At 37.1% G+C, this 26,745-nt stretch overlaps 1 protein-coding gene across 1 annotated transcript; it reads left to right on the forward strand.

Annotated features, from left to right (window-relative positions):
- The first annotated feature begins 3,625 nt into the window (after positions 1–3,625).
- Positions 3,626–25,058, forward strand: NAA30 (N-alpha-acetyltransferase 30, NatC catalytic subunit). Its single transcript, XM_046009102.1, has 5 exons — positions 3,626–3,795; positions 4,064–4,835; positions 10,053–10,176; positions 11,993–12,048; positions 22,139–25,058. Exons 2-5 carry the CDS (start codon positions 4,065–4,067, stop codon positions 22,274–22,276), a joined length of 1,089 nt encoding a protein of 362 aa, XP_045865058.1. The 5' UTR covers positions 3,626–3,795; position 4,064; the 3' UTR covers positions 22,277–25,058.
- Positions 25,059–26,745: the final 1,687 nt, after the last annotated feature.

Here is a 26,745-nt window from a genome sequence, read left to right on the forward strand (position 1 = left end):
TGATGTATCCCCTTCCCTTCATCTAGAATAAAAAAAAGTTAAAGACACTCATATTTAAGGCTTTATGTCCAATGGATAGGATTAGCAGGACTAAGAGCAATATGGCATGTAAAATAAAACTACACAAATATTTAAATTACTCAGTATGTGTGCCTATGGCACATAACATGACATCCTGCTGAGTCAAGAGAACTTAAAGCATCTCTCCATTATTAGCATCTTCATTCCCCCACTTACCTTTCAGGTAGGTATACAGCTAGGATTCCCCCTTAAACCCGGCCAAGAAGAGAGAAATGTCTACCTGTTAGAATTTGGAAGGAACTTTTCTCCTTCAGGAAGTTGCTTTAAGATATTGCTTCAAAATTGCTCTTGGTTATTTTAATTGATTTAATGAGTTTTTCCTACTAAAAAACTTAAGGTGTGTTCTTTCATTGTTCAAAAGAGAACAAAGGCAATAGTAAACAGGCGACTATTGTATCATAAGGTTATGTCAAAGCAATGAAAATACCAATTATCCAGATAGAAGACTATCACTGGTTATACCTCCCCTGCTCAGAGACCATGCCTTCCTCTGAAGTCATTACTGTCAGAGATAGTTGTCTTTTCAGAGCTTCTTAATAGACAAATATGTCTAAAGCGTTAGAGCGAACTAATCCTATTTTTATATCTAAAATAATGCTGCCATCATATCAGCATATAATAAACATGAGTAAAAAAGGAAAGGCTTATAAAGACAGATTTCTTAGAGAAGTCTTCTTAGAAGATCAGCATTGGGATTTTAATACTGGGATATAAAGTGGAGTCATTGGAGCTTAGATATCAGAGATCTTATTAGCTTATTAACTAGCAAGGAGGCCAGAATTTACTTTGTAATTATAAACATCCTAGACTGCTAAGAGAATAGCACAGTGTAGGAAAAAAAAATCCCAACAAATCTCCTTTTAAGTATTAGATATGTGAATAATAAGTGAATAAGACTCCATCACTGACCTCATGGAGGTCTTTCTGAAAATAACTGTGAGACAACATTAAGTGAGCTCCTCAGCAAGAAAGCTCAATGCCAAGTTACAGTATGGAAAAAAACATTAAGACTTGCTGCCACTCATTCCTTACAATAGAGTCACATTAGACAGGTTATAGTCCACAGATAACAAGATACATTTTTCTAAGTAAAAATTAACTTTAGGGGCACCTGGGTGGCTCAGTTGGTTAAGCGGCTGCCTTCGGCTCAGGTCATGATCCTGGAGTCCTGGGATGGAGTCCCACATCAGTCTCCCAGCTCCATGGGGAGTCTGCTTCTCCCTCTGACCTCCCCTCTCATGCTCTCTCACTCTCTCTCTCTAATAAATAAATAAAAATCTTAAAAAAAAACCCTTAAATATGTTTTGGGGAGTTGTGTGGGGCCATTTTGGTCATTTTTTTTCCTGCATGACTTGAACAGATCATTGTTTCTTTGGCTGACCATCCAGATTATACGTCAAACCTATGTCATTTGAAAAATATGTATTGTTAAACAATGTATGTACATTTGGAAATATGGTTTTGTTTTTCTTTTGAAAACCATAAATGGGACCATTGTACTTATTAGTTTACCTCCTTTGGGTGTTTAGGAAGTCTTAAGCACCTATGAAAACTTTTGCTTTCCAAAAATGGCCACAGCAATATTTCTGGCCCCATGTTCTCTTTAAAAACCTTGCCTCTCCTCCTCAAGAAGTAGGGTCTGTTTCCCCACTCCCTGAACTTGGATGAGGCTTTGTGAGGGTATGGAGAAATAGAAGGCAGCAGAATTGACACTGCATGACTTCTAAGGCAGAAAAAGGTAAGACCTTAGAAACTTGGCTCTCCTACTCTTGGGATACTCACCCTTGGAAACTAGTCATCATGCTGTGAGAAAGCCCGGAGCAGTCCATATTAAAAGACAACCTGGAGAGATCTACGTGGAGCTGAACTGAGTTCTCCAGCCTGTGGCCTCCAGCCAGTATCAACCATCAACATGAAAGTGAAAAGTTTTCAGATGATTCTAATCCTCAGCCTTCCAGTTGAGGCCCTATGCATAAAGAGAGCAGAGAAAAGTCATTCCTGCTGTGCAGTCTGAATTCCTGACCCACAGAATCTATTGGCATACTAAATGTTTATTTTATACAACTGTGTCGTGGGGGTAATTTGCAATGCAATCATAGTAACCGGAAGTGTACCAATATATTCCATTATATTCAATCTATATCATTCTTTCAGCAATAACATAATTAACTATAGTATTTAGGTATCATAAGCTTATTTTAATCATTCCTGTATTGATAGATACTTAGGTGGTTTGGACTTGTTTCCAGTTATAGATAAGGCTGACATAAATAAGCACCTACACCTCTATTTGTACATAAATGTCAATATTTCTATGAAAATCTATAAATTAGTTTTTATAAAACCTATAAATAAGTTAACAAATACACATAAGGTGCTTAGAACAGTGCCTGGCACATAGTCACAGATTTTATTATTTTTTTATTACTATAGATTGAACTTCTAGATGGAAGATGATAGTTTGTCCTATCTTTAGTGACAACGATCCTAACAATTGTATTTAACAGCTACAACACAGTGTAACCCACTTTCCAGAGTTTTTATCATGGCAGAAAGTTGCAAACATAATCAGTCATAGAATTAAGTCCCTGAAAACATCTATATGCTGCTGACATGACCAGCTCTACAAATCAATTTTCGAAAAACTTAATTTGCTCCGCGTGATGGAGAGTTACAAAAGATCCGCTGGAAATCATCATTTGCAGACTAGAGAGGAAAGAGGGAATCCACAAGCTCAAGTGCGTGCCGCTGTTCAATTCTATTTGCATCCGCTCCGGCAGACCACTTGGTGGAGTGAGTGAGGAGGAGGTTCAGGACATCACTTTACTGGTGACAGTTTGTGTCACAAGTTTAGGCTTGTGCTTTTCTAGCCGTTGTAACTCTATTCCACCATCTCTAACTCTTCCCCAGACGTGCTTGATCTGTCCCGCACCTTTTAATCACATTTACCTCCAAATCCCTGGGTGGGGTGAAAGGGGTAAGGGGAGAGGAAAAGGACTACCTGTCCAGCTTGTCTTGTCTCAAAGGGGCAGACTAATTAAACTTAACTCACTGCAAACAACCAGTTTTTAACAGCTTTTAACGGCCTTTCTCTTTCGATTTTCTCCCGTTTTGCTCCATTTTTAAGGGACTCAGTTAACCGCCATCCCCCCTCTGCCTTCCTCCTTTGCCCCTCCTCTGGTCAGGGCAAACATAGTACAGCTGAGGAGGAGCAGTTTTAGCGAACTCGTGTGCGTTCGGGTCGGCAGGCCACCAGCCCGCGGGCTTCGCGGCCGCTCGGTGGACGCCGGGCCTGCCCATCTCTCCCCCGCCCAGCGTCTTAACCTCCGCCGGCGGAGGAGTTCCAAGGCCGAGCACAGTGGGGTGGGTGCCGGATACTCTGAAGCCCTGAGCAACTTCCCCGCCCCACAGCCCCACCCATTACCACTCGGCCTCCCCCAGAGCCCACAGGAGACACCTTCGTCCCCGCCCCTCCACAGGTCACCTCCCTCCACGCCCCTTTCCCTTGGCCCCGGCAGCCGGCAGGCAGGGAAGTGTCGTAAAGCCAGGCCTAGGAAACTTTACCCCGGGTAACAGCCGAGGCGCTTTACGGCGACGGCGGCTGAGTGTGAACCTTGGCGGCGGTGAAGGCGGCCGCAGCGGCGAAGGAGGCGGCGGCGGCGGCGGCTGAGGAGGAAGAGGAGTGGCGGCAGTGGCGGCGGGGACCTGTGCGGGGTGAGCCGCGAGGAGGGGACAGGGAGGGGCCGCGGGTGACAGGGCCAGCGGATGGGTGCGGGCGGACGGGGACGGTGGCCGGCTGAACAGCTGGGCGGCGCTGAAGAGCGGGGGGGGGCGCGGAATTGGGGGGCTGCTCCGTGAGGGACGGTTTCTGCCTTTGTTCCCCCCCCCACCTTCACCGCTGCCCCCCCGTCCGCCGCCCCCTCTGCTGCGCGCTAGTCCGCCGGGTCTCATGGCCTCCCCTCTCGGTCTGTGTCGCCTCTAGGATGGCGGAGGTACCGCCTGGGCCTAGCAGCCTCCTCCCACCACCAGCACCTCCGGCCTCGGCGGCGGCCGAGCCCCGCTGTCCCTTCCCGGCGGGGGCCGCCCTCGCCTGCTGCAGCGAGGACGAGGAGGACGACGAGGAGCACGAAGGCGGCGGCGGCAGGAGCCCGGCAGGCGGCGAGGCGACGCCGGCGGCCAAGGGGCATCCGTGCCTCCGCTGCCCTCAGCCACCGCAGGAGCAGCAGCAGCTCAACGGATTGATCAGCCCCGAACTGCGGCACCTCCGGGCGGCCGCCTCCCTCAAGAGCAAGGTTTTGAGCGTGGCCGATACGGCCACGACCACGGCCACCCCCGACGGGGGGCCCAGAGCGACTGCAACAAAAGGAGCTGGGGTACACTCGGGCGAGAGTCCCCCTCACTGCCTTCCCAGTAATGGAAGAACTGCGCTCCCCAGCCCGGCAGAGGCAGTGGCGGCGAGCGATCCTGCGGCGGCCCGCAATGGACTGGCGGAGGGCACGGAGCAGGAGGAGGAGGAGGAGGAAGACGAGCAGGTGCGGCTGCTGTCTTCATCCCTGACCGCCGGCTGCAGTTTAAGAAGCCCCTCAGGCAGGGAGGTTGAGCCTGGGGAGGATCGGACGATACGTTATGTCCGATATGAATCCGAGCTACAAATGCCCGATATCATGAGACTGATCACCAAAGATCTGTCTGAACCCTACTCCATTTATACCTATAGATATTTTATCCACAACTGGCCACAGCTGTGCTTCTTGGTAAGTGGATGGAATGCAAAGAGGGTGAACCCAGCAGAGAGATCCAGGCCGTGCAGGGCAGGGAGTGTGAGGGCTGAAAGTGGCAGTGGATGTATACTCCTGCGTTTCATAGTACGTTACATGATGTAAAGTGCGTGTGCACATTACTAGTTATTTAATGAAAGTGTTCTGAAGGTAAGACGTCTTCATCTGGCTGAACTTGATATGTAAATGCGACAAGCCTGTGTGATGCATGTTGGGGGTCTTGGATCCTGTTTATATTAGCTTATAATCATGTTTAACCGTCTTTAATTACCTTCCCTCGTCCTCAAAGCACTTTGCAATTATTTAATTTGAACATGGTTCTGTTCGGATACAGGCTTTATTAATCTCTCAATTGCAGCCGTAATCAGGGAAGAGTGTATGCATAAACATGTTTTGGTGAACATGATTGTCAGTAAACTTGCTGTAGCCACATTGGAGAATTAAATCTTACAAGCATTTTCTGTAATTATGGAGATTGTTTCCTTTTACTTCAACAGGACAATTAACAGTTGTAGCCAGCCTGTTTTCTAGTGCTAGATTGTAGAAGGCGCTACTAACACTTCTGGTGGCTGAAAGACTCCTGAAACTTGAACAAAATGCCTTTTTGGAATGTAGGAAACTAAGTGTGAAATTGTTACTAATTTTTTTCTTTAAGAAAATGGTCATAGATATACCTAAATACTAGTAGTAACACCGGCTTCTGTGAAGTATAGTTGAAAAAATTTTTTTTTACTTATGTGTAAACAAAAAAGATCTGGCTATTAAATAAGCTAAATAGTTTTTTTTTTTTTTTTTAACTTATGCAGTACTGGCAGTACCAGTAGTTTCTTCCCAGTAATATTGACCAGTTTTAGTCTGTATGAAACCTTTCACTTAAATATTAACTGAGGGTATATGCATTATATTTGTGTCCTCACGAGCATTTTATTTCCATTGACTTTCACTGAGGAAAAGCAACATGCTTTTAAGAAGTATTTTATGATATGTAAAGGGAGAAGCACTACTGTTATTTACTGTTTTAGCATTGACTTAGTTGCACTTAGCAAATCCCTGCAAGACATTTTGACAGTGCTTTAGAAATCTACCTTTTTTATTCCATATGTTGATAATCTGAAAATATAACTCCAGTATTGTAGGTAATGGTAGTTCTGCTATTTCCTATGTTCAGTTTACTAAACTTCAATGTAGTATGTTTGTTTAAATTGTGGGAACTATCTTATAGTCTACAGAACTGCTCTTCCAGGATTCAAACCTGGAAGAAAATAAATATGAGTTCTTAGCCATGCCTATGCCAGTGAACATGGGAAAGTGATTTTATAATACTATTCTATATGTAATACTAAATGCCAATGTAATTGCTAAGAATTTATGATTGATTTAATTGTAAGTTTACCCACAAAAGCATACAATTGAGTCACACCTTAAATTGAAGTATGTATTTCTGTTATAGAAAACAGTTGTATATATAGTATAGGTAACTTTGGATTCTGATACTACCTTGACCTTTCTGAGTTTGTCTGCCATTTTAGACTCTGATAAACTTAGTAAATTTTAATTTTGATATTTCATAGACTCCTTCCAATTCATCAGCTAATTTGTACTTTAGCTCTTTAATAGCCAATTTGTTTAACATTAAATTCTGAATATCTGGAAATTGAGATATGTACAGGTGGTTGACATCTAAGATTTACTAGTGCAAATACATATCTGGAGGTATTGAACATAAAATGGTAGTTAATCAGAAGCCATTTAGAATTGGGGCCTTTATGTTGGCCCCAATTTTTGAATTTCCTATAAGAACTAATTTAAAACAAATATAAGTGTATATATTTATTTTAAGTCATATCATGTTAGAACTGTAAAGGATCTTAAATATAATCTAGCTCACTTCACTTTTTTTAATGCAAAAAAATTAAGGACCAAAATGACTTAAAATGTTTAAATCTTCAGATAGTCAGGGGTGCCTGGCTGGCTCAGTCAGTGGAATGTATAACTCTTGATCTCATGTTTGTGAGTTTGAGCCCCAGGTTGGGTATAGAAATTACATAAAAACAAAATCTTTAAAAAAGAAAATAATAAAGCTTCAAGTATTTAGTGGCTGATAGGTAAAGCTAGAACTTTATCTGACCTCTCAATATGGAAATAAGCAAGAACCTGAAAAATTACATATTCTTGACCTATTCAGTGAAGGTCATTGTGTTACCAAATTATGCCTCATCAAGGGACTATTGTCCTTGCAAACATGAATAATCTGAAAAGATTGAAAACCTCCAAAATGTTTTTGATTTCTGTATAACCTGTAATGGATCAAATGGAATGTATGAGGTTGAACCTTAGAAAATTGCCAATACTTGACCTTACCTGACTAACAAAAATGGCGGTTTCTTATGATTCTTCCTAATAATTGTAAAAGGTGTGAAAGTAGGGTACCAGACAAACGGGACACTGTCACTTACTCTAGTCTTAACTAATTTATCTCTTTTTTGAGTTCATGGTATTTTCAGCTGTTGGTGCCTTTTTGAACATTGTAAGCTTACTACCAGTGATGTATTATAGTCTGTTTATTCTAAATTTAACTTCATGGCTTCCTCTGTTTTCTCATGTATAACATTCTGGAATTGGGGAATTTCTATTTCACACAACTTACATTTTTCAAGTTTTATAGATTAACAAGCATTTGGCCTTGTAGAGTTAAGTCTTAATCTTGCCAGGAATTTTTCAGTTTCCATCCTTGAAAAAAGAACACATTTGATAGTAAGAGTTCCAAGTATATGTGCAGAGCTTTTATTTAGAAAAACTGACAAGCAGTTTAGCAATTTTTTTTTTTTTTAAGATTGCCTTTATTTATTTGTCAGAGAGAGAGGGAGTGCGCACAAGCAAGGGGAGCAGCAGGCTCTCCACCGAGCGAGGAGCACAGATGTGGCACTGGATCCCAGGACCCTGGGAACATGACCTGAGCTGAAGGCAGATGCTTAACCGACTGATCCACCCACTTGTTCCCCAGTTTAGTGATTCTTTTTTTTTTTTTAAGGTTTTATTTATTTATTTGTCAGAGGGAGGGAGAGAGAGAGAGAGAGAGACAGCACAACAGGGGGAGCAGCAGGCAGAGGGAGAGGCAAGCAGAGGGAGAAGCAGGCTCCCCACTGAGCAGGGAGTCCGATGCGGGACTGGATCCCAGGATACTGGGATGATGACTTCATTGGAGGGCCGATGCCTAACTAACTGAGCCACCGAGGTGTCCCTACTTTAGTGATTCTTATAAGTGTATAACCATCAGTAATTTATCAGGAAAAAAATAGGACTTCATCACTATCAACATCTTATTAGTAACAGTATATTATATATTGGGCTTTTATCTTTTTTACTGATTTTGTACCTGATCTTTGTTCTTTCATACTCTTAATTAGGAAGAAGACAATCTAGTCTAAGTGTGAACTGGTATAATACTTGTTTGCCTATTACTTCCTTGGTCAAAGGACAAAGATTTGTTTGAAATTCCTATCCAGTTTGAAAGTATTGTCCAGTTGTATTGTTTATAGTGGTTCTGATTTTGAAGAAGCTTCTTTTGGATGGTTTACTAACTGTGAAGTGTAGCTGTCCTACAGTTTTGTGTCATAGATTTATATAGGTTTCCATTTTCCTTAACTTACCAGGTCAAAAAGTTTTTTAATGTACCATTTAATGTGTACAACATGTATACACATACACAACCACATAAACATATATTTGAGGTGAGTTACTTTCGAATCAGAAAAATGCTGTTAAGAGTTGTTCAGCCAGCCAATTTTTGTGTCTTTTTCAGGTCTTATTTCAGGAAGAAATTTTAGTTTTCAAAAGAATTTTGATAAAACCAGATTGATTTATTGTGAATGAAAATGGAAATAGAAATTTTAGAGGTTTATTTGATTGTGTGATAAAACAGGAATGAATTAGTGTGGATTGTTCAGTTTAATAGCCTTTCAAAAAAATTTTTCTGACCTAGTTCAGGTTTGTGTGAAATGGATTAGAATTACTTTGCCTATAGGATTTCTCCATAATTAAAAAAGGGCTTTTTAATCATATTACAGAATGATGAACTGAAAAATGTCACGTCAAAATTAAGTTTAAGTTAAGTATAAACTGGTCTTTGTAATTTTTTAACCCAATTCCTGGTTTTTGTTGTTGAAATAGTTTCTTCTGAAAATTTAATTTTATTAAGAGATAATTTGAAGTTTTGCTATTTTTTTAATGAGTGCACGTTATAGCAAACACATATTTCTAGCAAGCTGACATGTTATTAAATAATTTAAGCTATATCCCTGTTGATATTTACCAGAATACAGTATTACTAGAACTTTTCATGAATGAAGGAACTTTTGAAAACATTTTTAATGGTAACACTGGAAATCTTAATGAAAATGGGGGATGGTTTGCATTTATTCAACATATAACCTTTAACACTCTGGAAAGACATACATTTTTATTAAAATAAGTATAAAATTATATTAAAGCTTTTGCTTTAATATGAAGCTCTGATTTTAAGCTCTGGATATTCTCTGAGCTTTATGATAAGGATACTGTCAGGAGTGTCCTAAAAATGAGACCGTCGTATATCTCGTTTTCATAGTCCTTCACTGAAGACGCCTTGGGTAAGATTCAAAGAATACCTTAAAAAAAAGTCTTTTTTCTGAAAATCATTACTTTTTTTTTTCTGGTCAAAATCTAACTCTACTGTTCATGTATAGATATCATGTCTTATATTTTTCTTTCAGCAGAACTTTATTAGAATTGAGTTAAATTTACAGTACTTTGATACACAAATTTTACAATATTTTATCATATCCTAAAGAATTTTCTTAAAAAAATTACTTTCACATATTTCCTCCTTCCCAAATCTTGAACATGTAGGTCTTTATTGCAAATAATTGTAAGCACCTTTTATAAGGTACTTGACTATTTGCTTTGTGGAAATCTTGCTTCTTTTCCCCCTAGGGTTTGGTAAGAAGCGCCCTAAACAATGTTGAATGATTTTAAAACTGGAACATTTGAAGGAGTTCTGGAATTGAGATTTCTGAAACTTATGGGATTACTATTACTAGAATTCTTATCTCTTCTTCCTCAAAAGTGTGACCAATGGTTGGTTGCTGTTTCCCTGGGTGATTGTGCTGTACCTGATGGCAATGTATTCTTCATAACTGTTTGTTTATTTTTAAGGCCATGGTAGGGGAGGAATGTGTAGGTGCCATCGTTTGCAAGTTGGATATGCACAAAAAGATGTTCCGCAGAGGTTATATAGCCATGTTAGCCGTGGATTCCAAATACAGGAGAAATGGCATTGGTAAGGAAAATACTATGTCACTAAATGAATGCATAAGTTATTTTCATTTTTGTTTTTTAAAGCAAAAGATTTATATGTAAATATGTAGGAATGAGAAAGAAGGTAAGAGAAGGAAATTAAGGTTGTTTTTATTTCAAAATATCTTTAAAATGTTCTTAAAATGAATTGTTTTCTTTATTACTGTTTTGTTTGAGAAATTATCTTTCTGGCAAGTGACAGGTTATCAGTTTTTACCTCCAAACATTTCTTTTGATCATATTCAAAATTCTTCGTTTATACTGTATACTGCAGTTTTCAGTAGCATCATTGGGGCACTGATAACAGCCCTCTAGGAGCTGTCTATACCTGTTAAGTGGGCCTCAAGGCAAAATTATGGAGAAATTGTTACCATTATTTAGTACTAGTGCTAGTACTAGTCCTCAAACATTGACAGTTCAGGGAGGACCAGGAGAAAGAATGCTTTCTTAGTATTCCCAATTCCATTTCTTTCTTGGGTCTACTTTTCCTGGCATTTTCAGTTAATCTTACGCTTGTGATTTATAATGGTCATTAGAATCATTTGGGTGGTTTAAAAGCAAATGTGTAGGTCCCTCCTCCTGAGAATCTTGTTTTTCCTGTTAGAAGTAGGGCTGGAGTTTCCCCAGGTGACTGATGAAAGCCTGGTTAAGAGCCATTGTCCTAGTGTCTAGGATCTACTGGCACTTTGTTCAGGATGGGGATCAAACACTAGTCTGACCATGTCACATTCTGGGATCTAGTAAAGCTAAGTAAGTATTTGTGAAAGATTTAATGCCTATACCAGTATTAAATTACTAGTAGTTTTTTTGTCACTTGTAGTTTTTTTTTTAATACGAGTGTTACTGTCCAATTTAAGACCGTTTCACATAATTTGAGATGTCAGTAAAAATCATTATGAATAGGTAGACTTAATACATTTGGTTTAACCAACCTTTCTTACTAGAGGTTAAATTTTACTACTAAGGTTTTTAATGAATTGGACTTGTTATATAAGCCAAGTTTGCATTTTTGGCACATTTAAAAGAGTTGATAAGGGCTCATGGCAAAAGATAAGCAATTGTCTGGCTAGTTCTCAGGGCAGAACCTGGTGGCTTGAGGGCTGTATGCTAGCCCATAGACATTTTGTTTGGCCGGTGCAATGTGTTCTTCCTCATGTGCATGGTTGGGAAATTAAGAGATTCCTTACAGAATTTGGATTTCTTAAAATCAGAGTTGGCAGTTGTTTTCCCTCTTACGAGCCAAATGCATCTGACCCTAAACTAGGATACATTTTGTGAGACATTTACAGAGACAACACTGGTGTCATTTGGGAAAACTGGACTTCAGTATGCTCAGGCTCCCTATAGGGTTTGTAGGAATCAACCAGTATTTTGGGCCCGCTCTGCGTCCCAGCAGTTTCTGGTGTGATTTTTGGCAAAATTAGCTCAAGAGTCTTATAGTAACTTCGGGCTAGTTCAAGGGTTTCCTGGGTTGCTGTGGCCATACCATATCTTGCCTTTTTCTTTTTCCCTTTTTCTCTTACTTTTAAACAGAACAGCACAAACTCCTTCTTTGAGCACGTAATTACACCTAAGAAAAAAGGATACACACGGAGATAGGTCTTTTAAAAGGAAACTTACATTGCTATGTGTAGGTTCTCTTGGCCTCTCAGTTTAAATTTTTTTCTCACTTAAGATTGTGTGTATGGGCATTCAAGGTAGAATCCAGCATTTGATATTTCTGTGCTTATGAATATGATAATTTAGATATCTTTAAGAAACTACATTTTCCTTCATTAATACTCATATCTATATTCTAGGTACTAACTTGGTTAAGAAAGCTATATATGCCATGGTTGAAGGAGACTGTGATGAGGTAAGTCTTTCTAAATGTTTAAAACCTTAAACTGGTATTCTACCAGTTTGTTTTTTTTTAATATCTCATAATAAATTACACTGCAAATTTCATTGCAAACTATTATTACATAATTATATAATTGTCACTTGTGGTAAAAATTATATTCCTTTTAAAAACACATGAATTTTGACCTAGAACAAATTTTAAGATGATAATGAGAGCTAAAATTTGCTCTTTGTCAAAATGTAAAGATGAAATCTTAGACATTTTCAGTAAATAATTGATATTCAGAAGAATTGGTATTCAGAGGATTTGTTACAGTTAAAGTCATATAAGGTAGATCTTATTACTAATTTTACTGCAATTTCCTTCCATACTAGCCTTAGTTTCTCTCTAAATAACATTTTTTTTTAAAACTGTGTGCCAACTGTCAGCTCATATGAAAGACATTCCATGTTTGAAAAAAATCTCTCAGCATTAAATAATGAGAAGGCTGAGGAGAAAAAAAGACAACCACTTTTTAAATGTAGACCTCTTTGTGCATTAGCCTAAGAGTGTCTTATCTCCTTACCTTGTTTGTACAGCCTAACCATGGCTATAATTTGTTTCCTATAGCACTGTGTTATACACATAGTGAGTGCTCCATAATTCATGGTGATGGTTGGGAATGTTAAGATTTACTGTCATAATGTGGAAGGAAATAAGTATAAACTAGAGAAGTATAGATGTTTTTAATATAGGTGTGGTGACAGAGAAGGAACAAGGTTATGTTGTGCTAATTTATGAACAGTACAGGTGACAATTATCTTTATTATTGGAGTGTAACTATGCCTTAGAGAGTTCTCAAAATACTTGAAATTAGGTGTTTTTCCTCAAAAGACAACTTGTTTTGATTACTTTTTTTTAAGGTGGATTTTTTTTTCTGTACAAAAAGTATATAGTCATTAAGCGTGATGTGTGATTTGGGGGTACAGAGTCCCTTCATTCACTGTCCTCACACTCTGCAGCTCTTTTTGTTCATTCCACTTACAGCTACTGTTCATCAGATCATGTACCCTCGCATTTCTAAGTACACATCTAAGCTGTGTAATACTTTTTCTTTACACAAATGAAGCCATAATTATTATTCTGCAATTTTTTTTTTATTTAACAATATGTCATGAACATGTTTCCATGTTGGAATACAGAGCTTTACCATAGACTAACGTTTCTTGTTCACATTAGTTTGTATTCTGACATCACACTACATGGTGGTTTTATGAGAAGGCCTTCAGGCATGTTGAGCAGCGTAGAAGAAATCATCCTGGCATTTCAGGATATTCAACGTTATTTCAGATGAGATAATTCACACATAGTGAAGGAGCTTATATTGTTTACAGCTTTTAATATAATGTCGCAAAGTAAAAGATGCAGTGACCCTGATCATTTAAATGGCTGGTAACTAAAATTTGCAGAAGTGGATTGGATTGTATATGTTGATGGGTGTAAGTCTCTATGTTTGGACCATAGCCACACTGGTTAGTTCATCAGGAGAAGTTAAGCTTCCTAAAAGCTGCTGAACAGTTTGGAGAAATCTTTGGGTTGATAAGACCATGTTTCAATCCTCTACTGCTACTGAAAAGAGTGGTTTCCAGTGAAGAGGGATGTACAAACAGGGAGTATTGTGTTCCCTAATGGTGTTACACCTTCTGTGAGTTAGCCTAGTCACTACCTGTGAGACACAGTAGTGTGCTTTACCTTAACTGAACAAATGTTTAAATAGTATTGGTTTTCCTTTGAAAGTTCCGGGGATTGATACAGAGATTTGGGTTATATTGTTTTAGTCTCAAAGTTAGATCCTTAATTAGTGACACATTTTATGTTAGAAATACTCTTCATTGTGGGCCTAAAAATCTAATTCTGATTTACTTTCCTTACTTTTGAAGAAAAGCGTTTTAACTAATCTTAGTCTGAAATGAGGATAGTTCCATAAACTTATTTCTTTTGTATGATGTTTTTGCAGTTTGAGTAACTCTGTCTCTGGATTAGAGAACTCTGCTATGTTTAAAAAAAAATTGTCTATGTTCCACATTGCTCAGATAAAGGTTTTTCTCTATGAAGGGATTAGAACCTTTGTTTACTCTTTATAAGGCTTTCCTTCTCCCTTTCCTTGTGTGTTTCCTTGTGTTTCTATCCCTTTTTCCCTTCTAATTTTTGATAGTTAATTTGTCTTTGTTGGTTCCACTTCCTTTTATTACCGTTTCATTCCATTTTGGTTTGCTTTCTTCCCCCTCAACCCCAGTGTAACTATTTTCTCACTGATGTATTTGCTAGACCTAGTAACTTCTTGATTTTCCTCTGTTTATTAAACACTTCTCTGTCTTTTAAGTTCCAAAATAAATATCAATAACTTTTTTAAGTTTTCCTTAATCCTTCTGGACAGAATCATTTGTGTGGCTTCTGTGAAAGTTTTCTTGGCTTCTGTTTTTGAAAAATTTACTTTGCTGTTCAGTCTGAGCCTTAGCTGCTAAGGAGACCAGAGATTCCTCTTCTTGTTTACTGCTGTCTTCTTAGTACTTAGTGTGGCATTTATGACAGAGTACAATGGTTCCTAAGTATTTGTTGACTGCTTAAGTCAGGGCTTCCAGCATTTTATCTGTACCTCTTTTTTTTTTAATGCACTTTGAATTTTGAATTATTACCTTGTCTTTGCTTCTGAGCTTTCTATAAGCTTTCTAGGAATGGCAGTCATCTTACTTACTTTGTACATAGTAAGATTTAAAAAAAAAACTATCCTCAGAGTTTATCAGTTGTTAAAATACCTTTTGGTAAAAACAAAATCATGTGTAAAAACTGTCTTGTATATAATTCATTGTTTTGAGGAAAACTGAAATTTTAATTTCTAAGAATGTAGTAACCAATTATAAAGTAACCAACATGTGATTTTACTTTTATTAAGTTAGGTCAACCTTCTTTTCTCTTAAAGTGTTAAGAAATTTCAGCAAATTATTGGAAAGAGATTTGAGGAGGGATTTAAATTACATTTTCCACCACTTAGGTTGTACTGCTATTTTTTTTTAATTCTTAGAGAGATTTTTAATTTTCTGCACATGTAGAGAGCTACATTTGGAAATCTCTCTGAAGCCTTACCATGTACATCCAGTCAATTTTTCCTTCTTGTTCTGTTTGTAGAATTTGCGACCTTGAGTCGTATTTTATTGCTCTTGGTAGCTCTTTTCATTTTTAAGATAAATTCACAACATATTAAACCAAAATTAGTAATCACAGAGTTGAAATGTAGATGATGTTTTTGTTTGAATAATAATGAAATACCCTCTGGATCTAATATTTATCTTCATTTTGCCTTACTATGTCTTTCCTAACTTTTTATGTCAGAGTTAGACATGTTAAACAGCATAACTAATATCTTTTTCATTTTCTATATATATGGAGCTGTCTGTAAAGTTATAACATCAAAAAAAGAAACAAGTGGATTTGTTGCTTCATGAAGAGAAATACATTACCCCGATTGCTGACCTGGCTTTAACTTGGTTACACCCCCACATGCTGGGGCTGCCAAACATGTAGTCGTTTCTAGAACAAGCATCTTGGGTTTGTGTCTTACAGTAGAGGAAATAGTAAGAAAAATACAAATAGCATGAAAAAGTGTTCTGGAATATAGGATTGCTGGATCATATAGTAGTTCTATTTTTAATTTTTTAAGGAACCTCCATAACTATTTCCATGATAGCTGTACCAATTTACATTCCTACCAACAGTGGCCTAATTTCTTATAACCAATAATAAATCTGTTACATATTAGTAAAATACATGTAATATCTTGATATGTGCAAATACATCTCATACATTTTTGTGATTTTTTTTGATATTGTACAAAGATGACTTTTAAGCCTTTTATGTTTAACAGTTACATGTTGAATGTTTTAGTTTCACTGGAAACATATTTTGGCTATCAGGCTGCTTGGTAAAGAACAGAGTGAAATGGAGATCTTTAAGCTATAAGAACTTTTGGTTGAGTAGTTTGTCCTAATTAAAGAACTGCTTATGAGAGTCCTGGGTTATAGTCTCTTTGTCTGTGCCATATGAGCGTAATTCTGATCTTAAAGGAATATTATGAAAAGCAATAGTACCTGCCGCCTGGGTGGCTCAGTTGTTAAGCGTCTGCCTTTGGCTCAGGTCATGATCCCAGGGTCCTGGGATCGAGGCCCACGTCAGGCTCCCTGCTCAGCGGGAAGCCCGCTTCTCCCTCTCTCACTCCCCCTCCTTATATTCCCTCTCTCTCTGTATCTCTCTCTGTCAAAACATTAAAATCTTTAAAAAAAAAAAAAAAGCAATAGTAGTATTCAGTAGTATTGATGGAAGGTCTGTGAGGTGCCAGACCATAGGCCAGTGCTTAGGTTCTAGCAGTGAACAGCTTGCCCTCCCTCCAGCAGTTCCAGCCTACAATATTAAAAAAGTCTTTCTAAACTGTAATAGTTTGGCTTATCCTGACAATGGTGTGTTGCTAAGAGAGTCCGTGGAACTTCACAGTAATCCTTTTTCTGTTAAGTAGAATTCTACTTTGGCAAATTTCTTTGGGACCAAAGTAGCCTCATTATCCTTTGGCTTCCTATGTAATACTCCCATGATGTGGACTGAAAGAATAGTTTTACATTGAGTTCACTGTAAACCCGGATTCTCTTTTAATGTGTTTATAAGAATTAGAATGATTAAGTATTAAAAAGTAGTTACTTTTTTTTTTTTACGTTTTGTTTTGTCAGATGATCTCTTTGTTTAGAGAATGTGAGTACTGAGAGAATCTTTTCATTTAAACTAAGGTCAGCCCTTTGTGTAATTCCATTTCTGTGTAATTGGGCTGTATTTCACTAATCTGTTAGGATGCCAGCAAACATGAATACAGCTCTTTACCACACCTTATGTGTGTATTTATGTTGCCATAATAAGCTTCAGATGTGTCTTGACTATTTTCAGTTGCCAAATATTAACAAACATAGACTTAGATCCCCTTCATTGTGTCTTAAGTAGGTTAGATCTCCCATTTGCTGCCTTGTTTTACTCTGGGAAGCAATCAGCGGGGGAGGCACAGAAGAGTGGATACTATTAAGCTTTAGTTCAGATTTGCAGTCTGGTCTGTTTTTGCAGTACTGGTGGCCTTGAGTTTCATTCTTTTGTAAATTGGAGAAAATCATATCTGTTTCATAGGGTTATTCTGAAAATAACATAATGACAAATGCATGTAAAATGACTTAATACATGTAAAATCACTTACAAAGCATTTAGTAAGCCTTCAGTAAATAGTAACTTAAAAAAACTTTCACTCCTTTTTCTGTGAAATCAAGTTCCAAGTTTTGAGTTGTTGTACTTTTATTGCTTCACATGTTAATTGTTTTGACACATTTTAGCTCTAATTAGGTGGTGGCCTAAAACAGAATTCTAGGAGTTACCCAAGAGAATTGTTCAAAATTGAAAACCTGTATCGATCAGATTGTAGTGTTCTTCCATACTGGAAGATGACATACATTACTAAAAAATAAAGTCCATATTTTTAAGAGCAGGGAAAAATTGTTGACTTTTCTTCTTCTTCTCCTTTTTTTTTTTTTTTTTTTTAAGATTTTGTTTATTTATTTGACAGATCACAACTAGGCAGAGAGGCAGGCAGAGAGAGAGAAGGGGGAAGCAGGCTCCCCACTGAGCAGAGAGCCCAATACAGGGCTCGATCCCAAGACCCTGAGATCATGGCTTGAGCCAAAGGCAGAGGCTTAATCCACTGAGCCATCCAGGCGCCCCTGTTGACTTTTACATATTTTTTTTTTACTTGATTTGATATTTTTTTTCAGTGTTCCAAAATTCATTGTTTATGCACCTCACCCAGTGTTCCATGCAATACATGCCCTCCATAATCCCCACCACCAGGCTCACCCAACCCTCCACCCTTCTCCCCTCCAAAACCCTCAGTTTGTTTTTCAGAGTCCACAGTCTCTCATGGTTTGTCTCCCCCTCCGATTTCCCCCAGCTCACTCCTCTCCTATCTCCCAGTGTCCTCTGTATTATTCCTTATGCTCCACAAGTTAAGCGAAACCATATAATAATTGACTCTCTCTGCTTGATTTATTTCACTCAGCATAATCTCTTCCAGTCTCATCTATGTTGATAAAAAAGTTGGGTATTCATCCTTTCTGATGGAGGCATAATACTCCATTGTATATATGAACCAGATCTTCTTTATCCATTCATCTGTTAAAGGACATCTTGGTTCTTTCCAGAGTTTGGTCATTGTGGCCACTGCTGCTATGAACTTTGGGTACATATGGCCCTTCTTTTCATTACATCTGTATCTTTGGGGTAAATACCCAGTAGTGCAATTGCCAGGTCATAGGCTCTGTTTTTAATTTCTTAAGGAATCTCCACTCTGTTCCAAAGTGGCTGCCCCAACTTGCATTCCCACCTACAGTGTAAGAGGTTCCCCTTTCCCTGCATCCTCTCCAGCACTTCTTGTTTACTGTCTTGTTAATTTTGGTCGTTCTAATTGGTGTAAGGTGGTATCTCAATGTGGTTTTGATTTGAATCTCTCTGATGGCTAATGATGATGAACATTTTTTCATGTGTCAGCTATTTGTTTGTCTTCTTTGGAGAAGTGTCTGTTCATGTCTTCTGCCCATTTTGTGACATGATAATCTGTTTTTTGAGTGTTGAGTTTGAGGAGTTCTTTATAGATCTTGGTATCAGCCCTTTGAAGTGTCATTTGCGAATCTGTGGGTTGCCTCTTTGTTTTGTTGACTGTTTCCTTTGCTGTGGAGAAACTTTTGATTTGATGAAGTCCTGAAAGTTCACTTTCGGTTTTGTTTCCTTTGCCTTTGGAGACATGTCTTGAAAGAAGTTGCTGTGGCTAATGTCGAAGAGGTTAACTGCCTATGTTCTCCTCTAGGATTTTGATAGATTCCTGCCTCACGTTGAGATCTTTCATCCATTTTGAGTTTTTCTTTGTGTATGGTTTAAGAGAATGGTCGAGTTTCATTCTTCTATACATTGCTGTCCAATTTTCCCAGCACCATTTATTGAAGAGACTTTTTTCCAGTGTATATTTTTTCCTGTTTGTCAAAGATTATTTGACCATAGAGTTGTGGGTCCATATCTGGGCTCTCTACTCTGTTCCACTGGTCTATGTGTCTGCTTTTGTGCCAGTATCATGCTGTCTTGGTGATCACAGCTTTGTAGTAAAGTTTGAAATCAGGTAATGTGATGCCCCCAGTTTTGTTTTTCTTTTTCAGCATTTCTTTAGCAATTCGGGGTCCCTTCTGGTTCCATACAAATTTTAGGATTTTTTGTACCAGCTCTTTGAAAAATGCTGGTGGAATTTTGGTCGGGATGACATTGAAAGTATAGATTGCTCTAGGCAGTGTAGACATTTTAACAATGTTTACTCTTCCGATCAAGAGCATGGAATGGTCTTCCATCTTTTTGCGTCTTCTTCAATTTCTTCCATGAGAGTTCTGTAGTTCCCCGAGTACAAATCCCTTACCTCTTTGGTTGGGTTTATTCCCACGTATCTTATGGTTCTTGGTGCTATAGTCAATGGAATCGATTCTCTAATTTCCCTTTCTGTATTTTCATTGTTAGTGTATAAGAAAGCAACTGATTTGTGTACATTGATTTTGTATCCTGCCACATTACTGAATTGCTGTATGAGTTCTGGTAGTTTAGGGGGACTTTTATTCTTAAACCAATTTATTTGTTGTACAACATTTATTTAAATGTTCCTTCTTAGTAATATTTTCTCTTGCTCCTGATTTAGTCATTACTTGTTTTTAGACCTTTTAAAATTTCATATTTAGCAAGTGATTTACTTTAATGAGTAAATAGTATAGGCAGTTGCTTTAAGATGATGCTTTCTCTTTCAGTACTTTGGTCATTTAAAAGTTTGGTAAAACTTTCATTTGTCTAATGTTTATGTAATATATGTAATATAATGAAAGGTATGTAGGATGTATATAATTTACAAATATTTAAGAGCCTTCTCTGTGTTAGCCAGTATGTTAAGTACGTAGGAAACGGCTGTGAAGGAGGTACACATGATCCCTGCCCTTCTTAGATTCATCACCTAGGAGAGCTGTCACAGTCATTAAAATGTTGAATGAGAATGTAGTTGGATAAGGAGTGGTGCAGAGTGCTGTTGGGGTAATACAAAAGAAGGGGATACTACTTCACCCAGTCTGGAAGGGACAAACTAACAACAAAAGCAAGGAGGACAGGAAGAGCATCCTTCCAGACAGAGAAAACAACTTGTGTGAAAGGTCTAAGGTGGGAAAGATCACCGTGGATTCCAGAAACTGAAAGTTCAGTGTTGATCATGGAGAGCTGAAAGAGCACAGGCAGGGGGCTGGAGGGAACCTAAAGTGAAGTTGGTAAGGTAGGTAAAGGCCATATTTTAATGGGCCTTTTAGGTTTCTTTAGATTGCTTTTAGATTGTGGACTTTATCTTGAGGACAAAAAGGAGTCAGTAAATGGTTTTAAGCAGGGAATTAACCAGAGTATGGAAGACTTTTGAGTTAGACAGATCTTAAAATTTCAGTGTTCTGGGAGCTTGGACTAGAATGGTATCAGGGAGAGAAAGAAAAGGTTTGATTTGAGAGATTTAAGAGAGAAAATTGCAATACTCATGCTTGGATGTTTGTAGCAGGGCATAGAGAGGAAAAAAAATTAGTTCAACAATGACTCTTGGTTTCAGGTTTGAGGCATTGTTAGGATGGAGATCTTGTTACTAAGATACAGAATTGTGGAGGAGGAGTTGATCATGAATGAGTTCACTTTTGCAGAGGATGAGTTGAGGTATATTCTTTTCCCTATTATTTATATCCGTTTGAATTCTTGTCAAATGTTTTGATAGCTTGAGATAGAACAGAGTCTCATAGGCTTCACTTGGGCCTTTGTTTAATTATACTTTGCTCTTTTTTGTCTCGCTTCAAACACCTGAGGGTTAGTAGTAGTAGTTACAGTAGTAACTGTAGCTCACTGTGTTGGTAATTCTCAATGAGGTAGGTTGAGAAGCAATAGAAAGGCAAATAGAGCTGTGTATCTAAAAGGTGGGAGGATGGGATAGAGGATATTTTGGTAGAGGAAGGTAGAAACAAATTAAAAAAAGGAAATTAGAATATGAAAAAATACCACTTATTCATTGTCAGGGCCATTCTAAAAAAGACTCAGAAGTTAATACTTTATGTGTTCTTCTGTTACGTGCTGGTGTCCATAATATGTAGTCATTTGTTTGCAGACTGTAGTCTCCCAACTAGCAGCATCAGCATCAAGTAGCAACTTTTTAAAAATACAGATTCTTGGGCTCCACCCCAAATATACTCAGAAACTCTTGGAGGAGGGGGTCTCAGCAATCTATTTTAGCAAACCCTCCAGTTAACTAATTTTGGGGTACCTTTGGTCTAAACAGTGAGTCAGATAGTAAATATTTTAGACATTGCAGACTATAGATCTCTGGTGCAGCTGTTAGTCTCTGCTTCTTGTATTGAGAAAGCAGTCCTAGATAGCATGTAAAACAAATGGGCATTGATTGTGTTCCAATAAAGGCACATTTGGCCCAAGGGCTATAATTTGCAGATTCTGGTGTAGACTCTAGATAATATGGTAGTTGTTGCCAGGATAAATGATGAGAAATTAATGAAAATATAGGCGTCGGAGGTCACTTTTGAATAGTTTCAAGTACTGGTCCTTTTTCTTTCAAGTTTTTATTGTTGATATTTTTTTTCTTCATCTTTTTGTCACGCTGTTTTTCTCCACAGGGAAATAACTCATCTTTGTTTAGTACAAAACATATATTCTCATTGCTAAAACTTCCAAACATCACAAAAAATCAATAGAACAGAAAATGTTCACATTCCTACCTCTCCTTGCCTCAAGAGAAAATTACTATCACAATTTCAGCGACTATTTTTCTTGTTTTTTTCTCTTTAACATTTGTTTCACCATCAGTTTAAATCGATACGGTACGTTTTTCTTAAATACTTAAAATGTTTACTTTATATGTGATTTGTCAAATTATGAAATTATAAAATTTCAAATATATAAAATTGCAACTCAGTTTTCTCTCTTTTTTTTTAAGGTTGTTTTGGAAACAGAAATAACGAATAAGTCTGCTTTGAAACTTTATGAAAATCTTGGTTTTGTTCGAGATAAGAGGCTGTTCAGATACTATTTAAATGGAGTTGATGCACTGCGACTTAAATTGTGGCTGCGTTGAGAAACTGACATCAAGGAACAACTTTCCAACCACACAGAATCGACCTTTGCATGCAATGCAATTTGTACAGAATTGCTTTGCAGGTGGATTTAGTAATTTCCATGCAGCTCTTATCTGTCAGTGTCTCATTGAGTGTCGCACAATATTTGTTGCACTTTGGCATGGCGCATTTGTTCTGAATTAAAAAAAGAGATTGTTTTAAACTTAAAGAGTTCTTTTGGTACCAGCAAGATGTGCCAGTTGATAGCCAAGAATTGTTTGTTCATTTGCAAAGTCTGCTGACAATGTCATTTACACAGTGATCATTTTGTCACAGAACCAGTAAGTGGAACATGATTTTTGTTCCTTAAAAAAGCCAATGTAAGATTGTAAAAATCTAAGTATACTAACATTTCACATGAAACCTGCCATAGTTTTCTGAAGGGGGTGGGGGAAAAGCTTCAATTTTAGGTTTTATTTTTTCAATATTAAATTTTCCATTCTTGAATATTGGTACCTCAGTGATTAGTGAATGAAAAAAATGTTATGTAGGGTTGGCTGTGTCTTACAATGAGTAAAGATAACAATTAAATTGCGTCTGCCAGTGCCTGTGTAGATAAGTATATTTGTCTTCATCTCTAGTTTTTGAATGCATGCTATCTTTTCCTTTAAGGCCTTTGCAAGCAAACTTTTGTTTTTATTTAAATTCTAAATTTGATAATAAATTATTTCAGATTTTTATAATTTGGATACTTTTTTCCAGGTGAGTGACAGAGTGGTTTACTGTAAAGTCCCTTTTTTCCTTACAGTAAGAAGTTGAATCTACTTGGAAAATCTTTGAGAAATGACTCAAAAGGGATGAGGAAAGTTGATGGAGCCGGGAATTGCTGGGTTTTTGGATGCACTTTTTTTTTTTTTTTTTGAGAGTGAGGGAATTTTTGGAAAAGAATAGAAAATTAATGTAAATTGGTATGATTTTATTTAATCAAAATTATCGCTAAGCTGTAAGAACAGCTTTTACAAAGCGTTTGGAACTTTTTTTCCCACTTGATTTGGATTTCACATTGCTTCTGTTCCTTAACATGCTTAACTTTGGTTCTTGGTCTTGGAAATAAATTTCAAGGTGCATTGTATCCATTTTAAACTGATTTTCTTTTCTTTCACTTATTTGAGCAAATTCTTGGGGAAGCTTTGCTTAGTTCTCAGAAAACCAAAAGGGAAAATTGTAAAAAAAATTTTTTGGAATGAGTCCTATGGGTTTTCGTAATAGTTATCACCATGTTCAGTTACATTGTATTTTGGCCGATGTAATAGTTATCACCATGTTCAGTTACATTGTATTTTGGCCGATCTGTGCAGTGTAACAAATTTTGAAGTTAATTGCTTTCAGTTGAGTCAGGAAACCTGTGATGGATAATTTAACTGGAAAACCTAGGTACCCATTAAAAAAAAAAAAAAAGATGGATGCTCTGTGAAAAATGTTTTGTAGGATTCTGTGTTGTTTTTTCTTCAATTTGGATATGCTTTACTTCTGCTCTAGGATTTGGTTTGAATTTTATGGTTATAATTACTGTATTTTTTTTTTAAACCCTACCTCCATTAACAGTTGGTAAAAGCCCCCTTTCAGGAAAGTTTGTTGCCTTTTTTTTTTTTTTTTTTTAAAGGAAAGCTGCTCCTTGCTCAGTGTAGTGTCTTGAAAGTGAACATGGTATTAAGTACTTTTAAAATAATGATACACAGATTTGGTAAAAATAAAATCTTCCTGCTGGTGGGATCATTTATCCTTCTTTTTAAAGACAAATATTTCTTTCCATTTTATGTTGCTCTTGAAAGTTTAATGAGCAGAGTACTGATTACATTTAAAATGTGATGATCACACAATACTCAGCTTTCCAGCTGACGATTTTGAGTATGTCTTTGCTCCCATGTCATTTGGGCTCTAGTCTTTAGAGTAATGCCAATCATAGTGATGCTTCTGTTATTTTTAATATGGAGAAACTGAGCTAAAACAGTTATCAAATTTTATCTCACCACTCTATGTTTGACGTGGTGATTCATGAGTAGTGATAGTTGATGAACATACAGTTGCTTGACTCACTAATGGGGACAGTTCTCAAATAGATACATGCTAGATTTTCATTTCAGCCATTGTGTTTTTGGCACATTGTCAGTGAAACCATCTCTGCTGACCTTTTCCCCTAGAATTGACCACATTTTGCTGAACTGCCTGGGTGTTTGTAAACATGACCTTAACATGGCTAAAAAGTCAGATCGTTGCTGTATTATTCAGTTGGTGTATGTTGAATATAAATGTCTTTCTTTGGTTATGCAAAAATGGTTTACTTTAGTGAACTAAAATTTTAATGTCTAGCATGATAACCCAGCATCAAAACTAAGTCTCCGTTCCAGTTGCAGTAGCATCATACATTGATTTACTTCTTGGTAGTGGGCTTTCATTTTTCCTTTATAATCTTAAAACAATCCCATTTAAAATTGATAGAGTGAGTTCACTTGGCTAAAACTGAGCAAAATTGGTGCAACTTTCTTTTAACGGGGTGCTGCCTCTTTAAGACTGACTGTACTATCCACTGACACTGGTTTGGCAGTTGGTACTGCTGAACATTTTTATACATGCTACCATGAAGCTATATATGTTAGTATTGAAGAAGCTAACGGGTATACTATACTATCATTTTTGATGTGTGGGCTGATTGTAATTTCCCTTACATTAGGATGAAACTACTCGAGAAGTCCACAGATCAGAAACCAGACAGTAGTTTTTGAAGTTGAAGCCAGCAAAATTTAAAAAAAAGAAAAAATTACTATTGAAAAATTGGTTTTAATATTTTCTGCCTCTTCCCCAAATTACCCTCCCTACTTGCTTGACAAATCTATGTAAAGAAGTTTGTTTGTCACGTGTTTTAATTTTACCTTGCCCTGTGTTATGGTATTGGCTGACATGTATAAGACTGGATGTGTATATTTATTATGGTGTCTAAAAATCATGAAGTTCATCACTTTCCAGGAGCATAGATAAAAGCAAATTGGTAGTGCATCAGAGTTACTTTTTAGTGCACCATGACATCACTAAAATGAGTGCTATAATATTACAGGGCTTTCAGGTTTGTAAAAACATAACCATAAATTATATTGACGTCAGATATGAGTTGAGTATCTATAAAATATCACGTGTATCTCAAAATATTGGACTGCTGTTTGATGACTGGATATTGCTGCATAATTTTCTTCTATTGTCCCATATCCTTTTGGAGAGAGAGATTTAATGGGATTTGAAATGTGCAAGCTGTCTAAATAAGATGCAGTCTAATAAAGTTGGTTAAGTTGTGTTTGCATTTTTCTTTTAGATACAGCTGTGTGCATTTTATGATTGAGTTGTTCTGCTTTTACCTACTAAGAAAAAAAACCAACCAATCCATTCAGTTCCCCACTTCCTGCCTCTGATCCAAGAACTATTTGGAAGAAGTGATATATAATTATTATCTGCTTTGTGTTCTGACAAAGTAAATTCGGAAATAACATGAATTTGATTTTCCTAAAAAGTATTCAGTCAACTCAGATATCAGATTATCAGTACAAATGAGAGTATTTTTTTGCATGTGTAAAGCCAAAACTTGTTTTTTTGTCCTTGTCCCATAGCAATTTATTCCTAAGACCATCTTTCTTTTAATTCTTACTACCTTTTTGTTTGTATGTAAGTAATGTTTTTAACCCCCTTGTTAAGACACCAAAGTGAAACTAAAGTAGAGCAATATCTGGGCTATTTACCTTATTCTTGTGAGAAACTAAATGGTAGTTATGTATGCTTTTATATTTAAAGATTTAGGGGATGTTAGTGGAAGAAAGAGATGTTTTAAATATGAGTACTAAATTACTTTCATCATCCGTGCAGTATTCACTTTGTTGAATACTTTGTTCTTTTATGGTTAGTAAAAATGTCTGAGTTCATGTTTTACTTGAATCTTTATGGACCTCCTGAATACCTCATAAATTGTCTAAATAATGATCAGAAATTTGATAGCGTCCTTTGACACCTATGAACAGAGATCACTATTAATCTGTAACCCAGAGAGACAGTGATATTTTTAAACAACTTTCAATAAAAAAATTTCATGAGATAGAGCACACTGCACTTTCTTCAGATCAGTGCTGTCCAGTAGCACTTTTTACAATGATAAAAATATTCTTTGTGCACTCCAGTATGGTAGCCACTAGTCACATGTAGCTAGTGAGCCCTTGAAGAGTAGCTAGTATGATTGAAGAGCTGAATTTTTAATTTTAATTAATTGAAATTTAAGTAGTCACATGTGGTTAATGGCTACTGTATTGGACAGCATAGCTTTAGATAATATTTAAGTAGTAGTAACTAAGGAAAGCATTTTTTCAATAGGGTTTTTAAGACTACTAATTTATTGAAATATGAAATGGCAGTATCATGATTAAAAATGATCTCTGAGCAACGGAACAGCTGC

Source organism: Meles meles, chromosome 6 (genome assembly GCF_922984935.1).
Source record: "Meles meles chromosome 6, mMelMel3.1 paternal haplotype, whole genome shotgun sequence".
Classification (NCBI taxonomy): domain Eukaryota; kingdom Metazoa; phylum Chordata; class Mammalia; order Carnivora; family Mustelidae; genus Meles; species Meles meles.

What these genes read in the sequence shown, in the direction of transcription:
- NAA30 (XM_046009102.1), top strand. Translation starts at nt 4,065, where the DNA reads ATGGCGGAGGTACCGCCTGGGCCTAGCAGCCTCCTCCCACCACCAGCA. An exon ending in GGCCACAGCTGTGCTTCTTG is followed by an intron (nt 4,836 to 10,052) that starts GTAAGTGGATGG and finishes TTTATTTTTAAG; the next exon opens with GCCATGGTAGGGGAGGAATG. An exon ending in ATACAGGAGAAATGGCATTG is followed by an intron (nt 10,177 to 11,992) that starts GTAAGGAAAATA and finishes TCTATATTCTAG; the next exon opens with GTACTAACTTGGTTAAGAAA.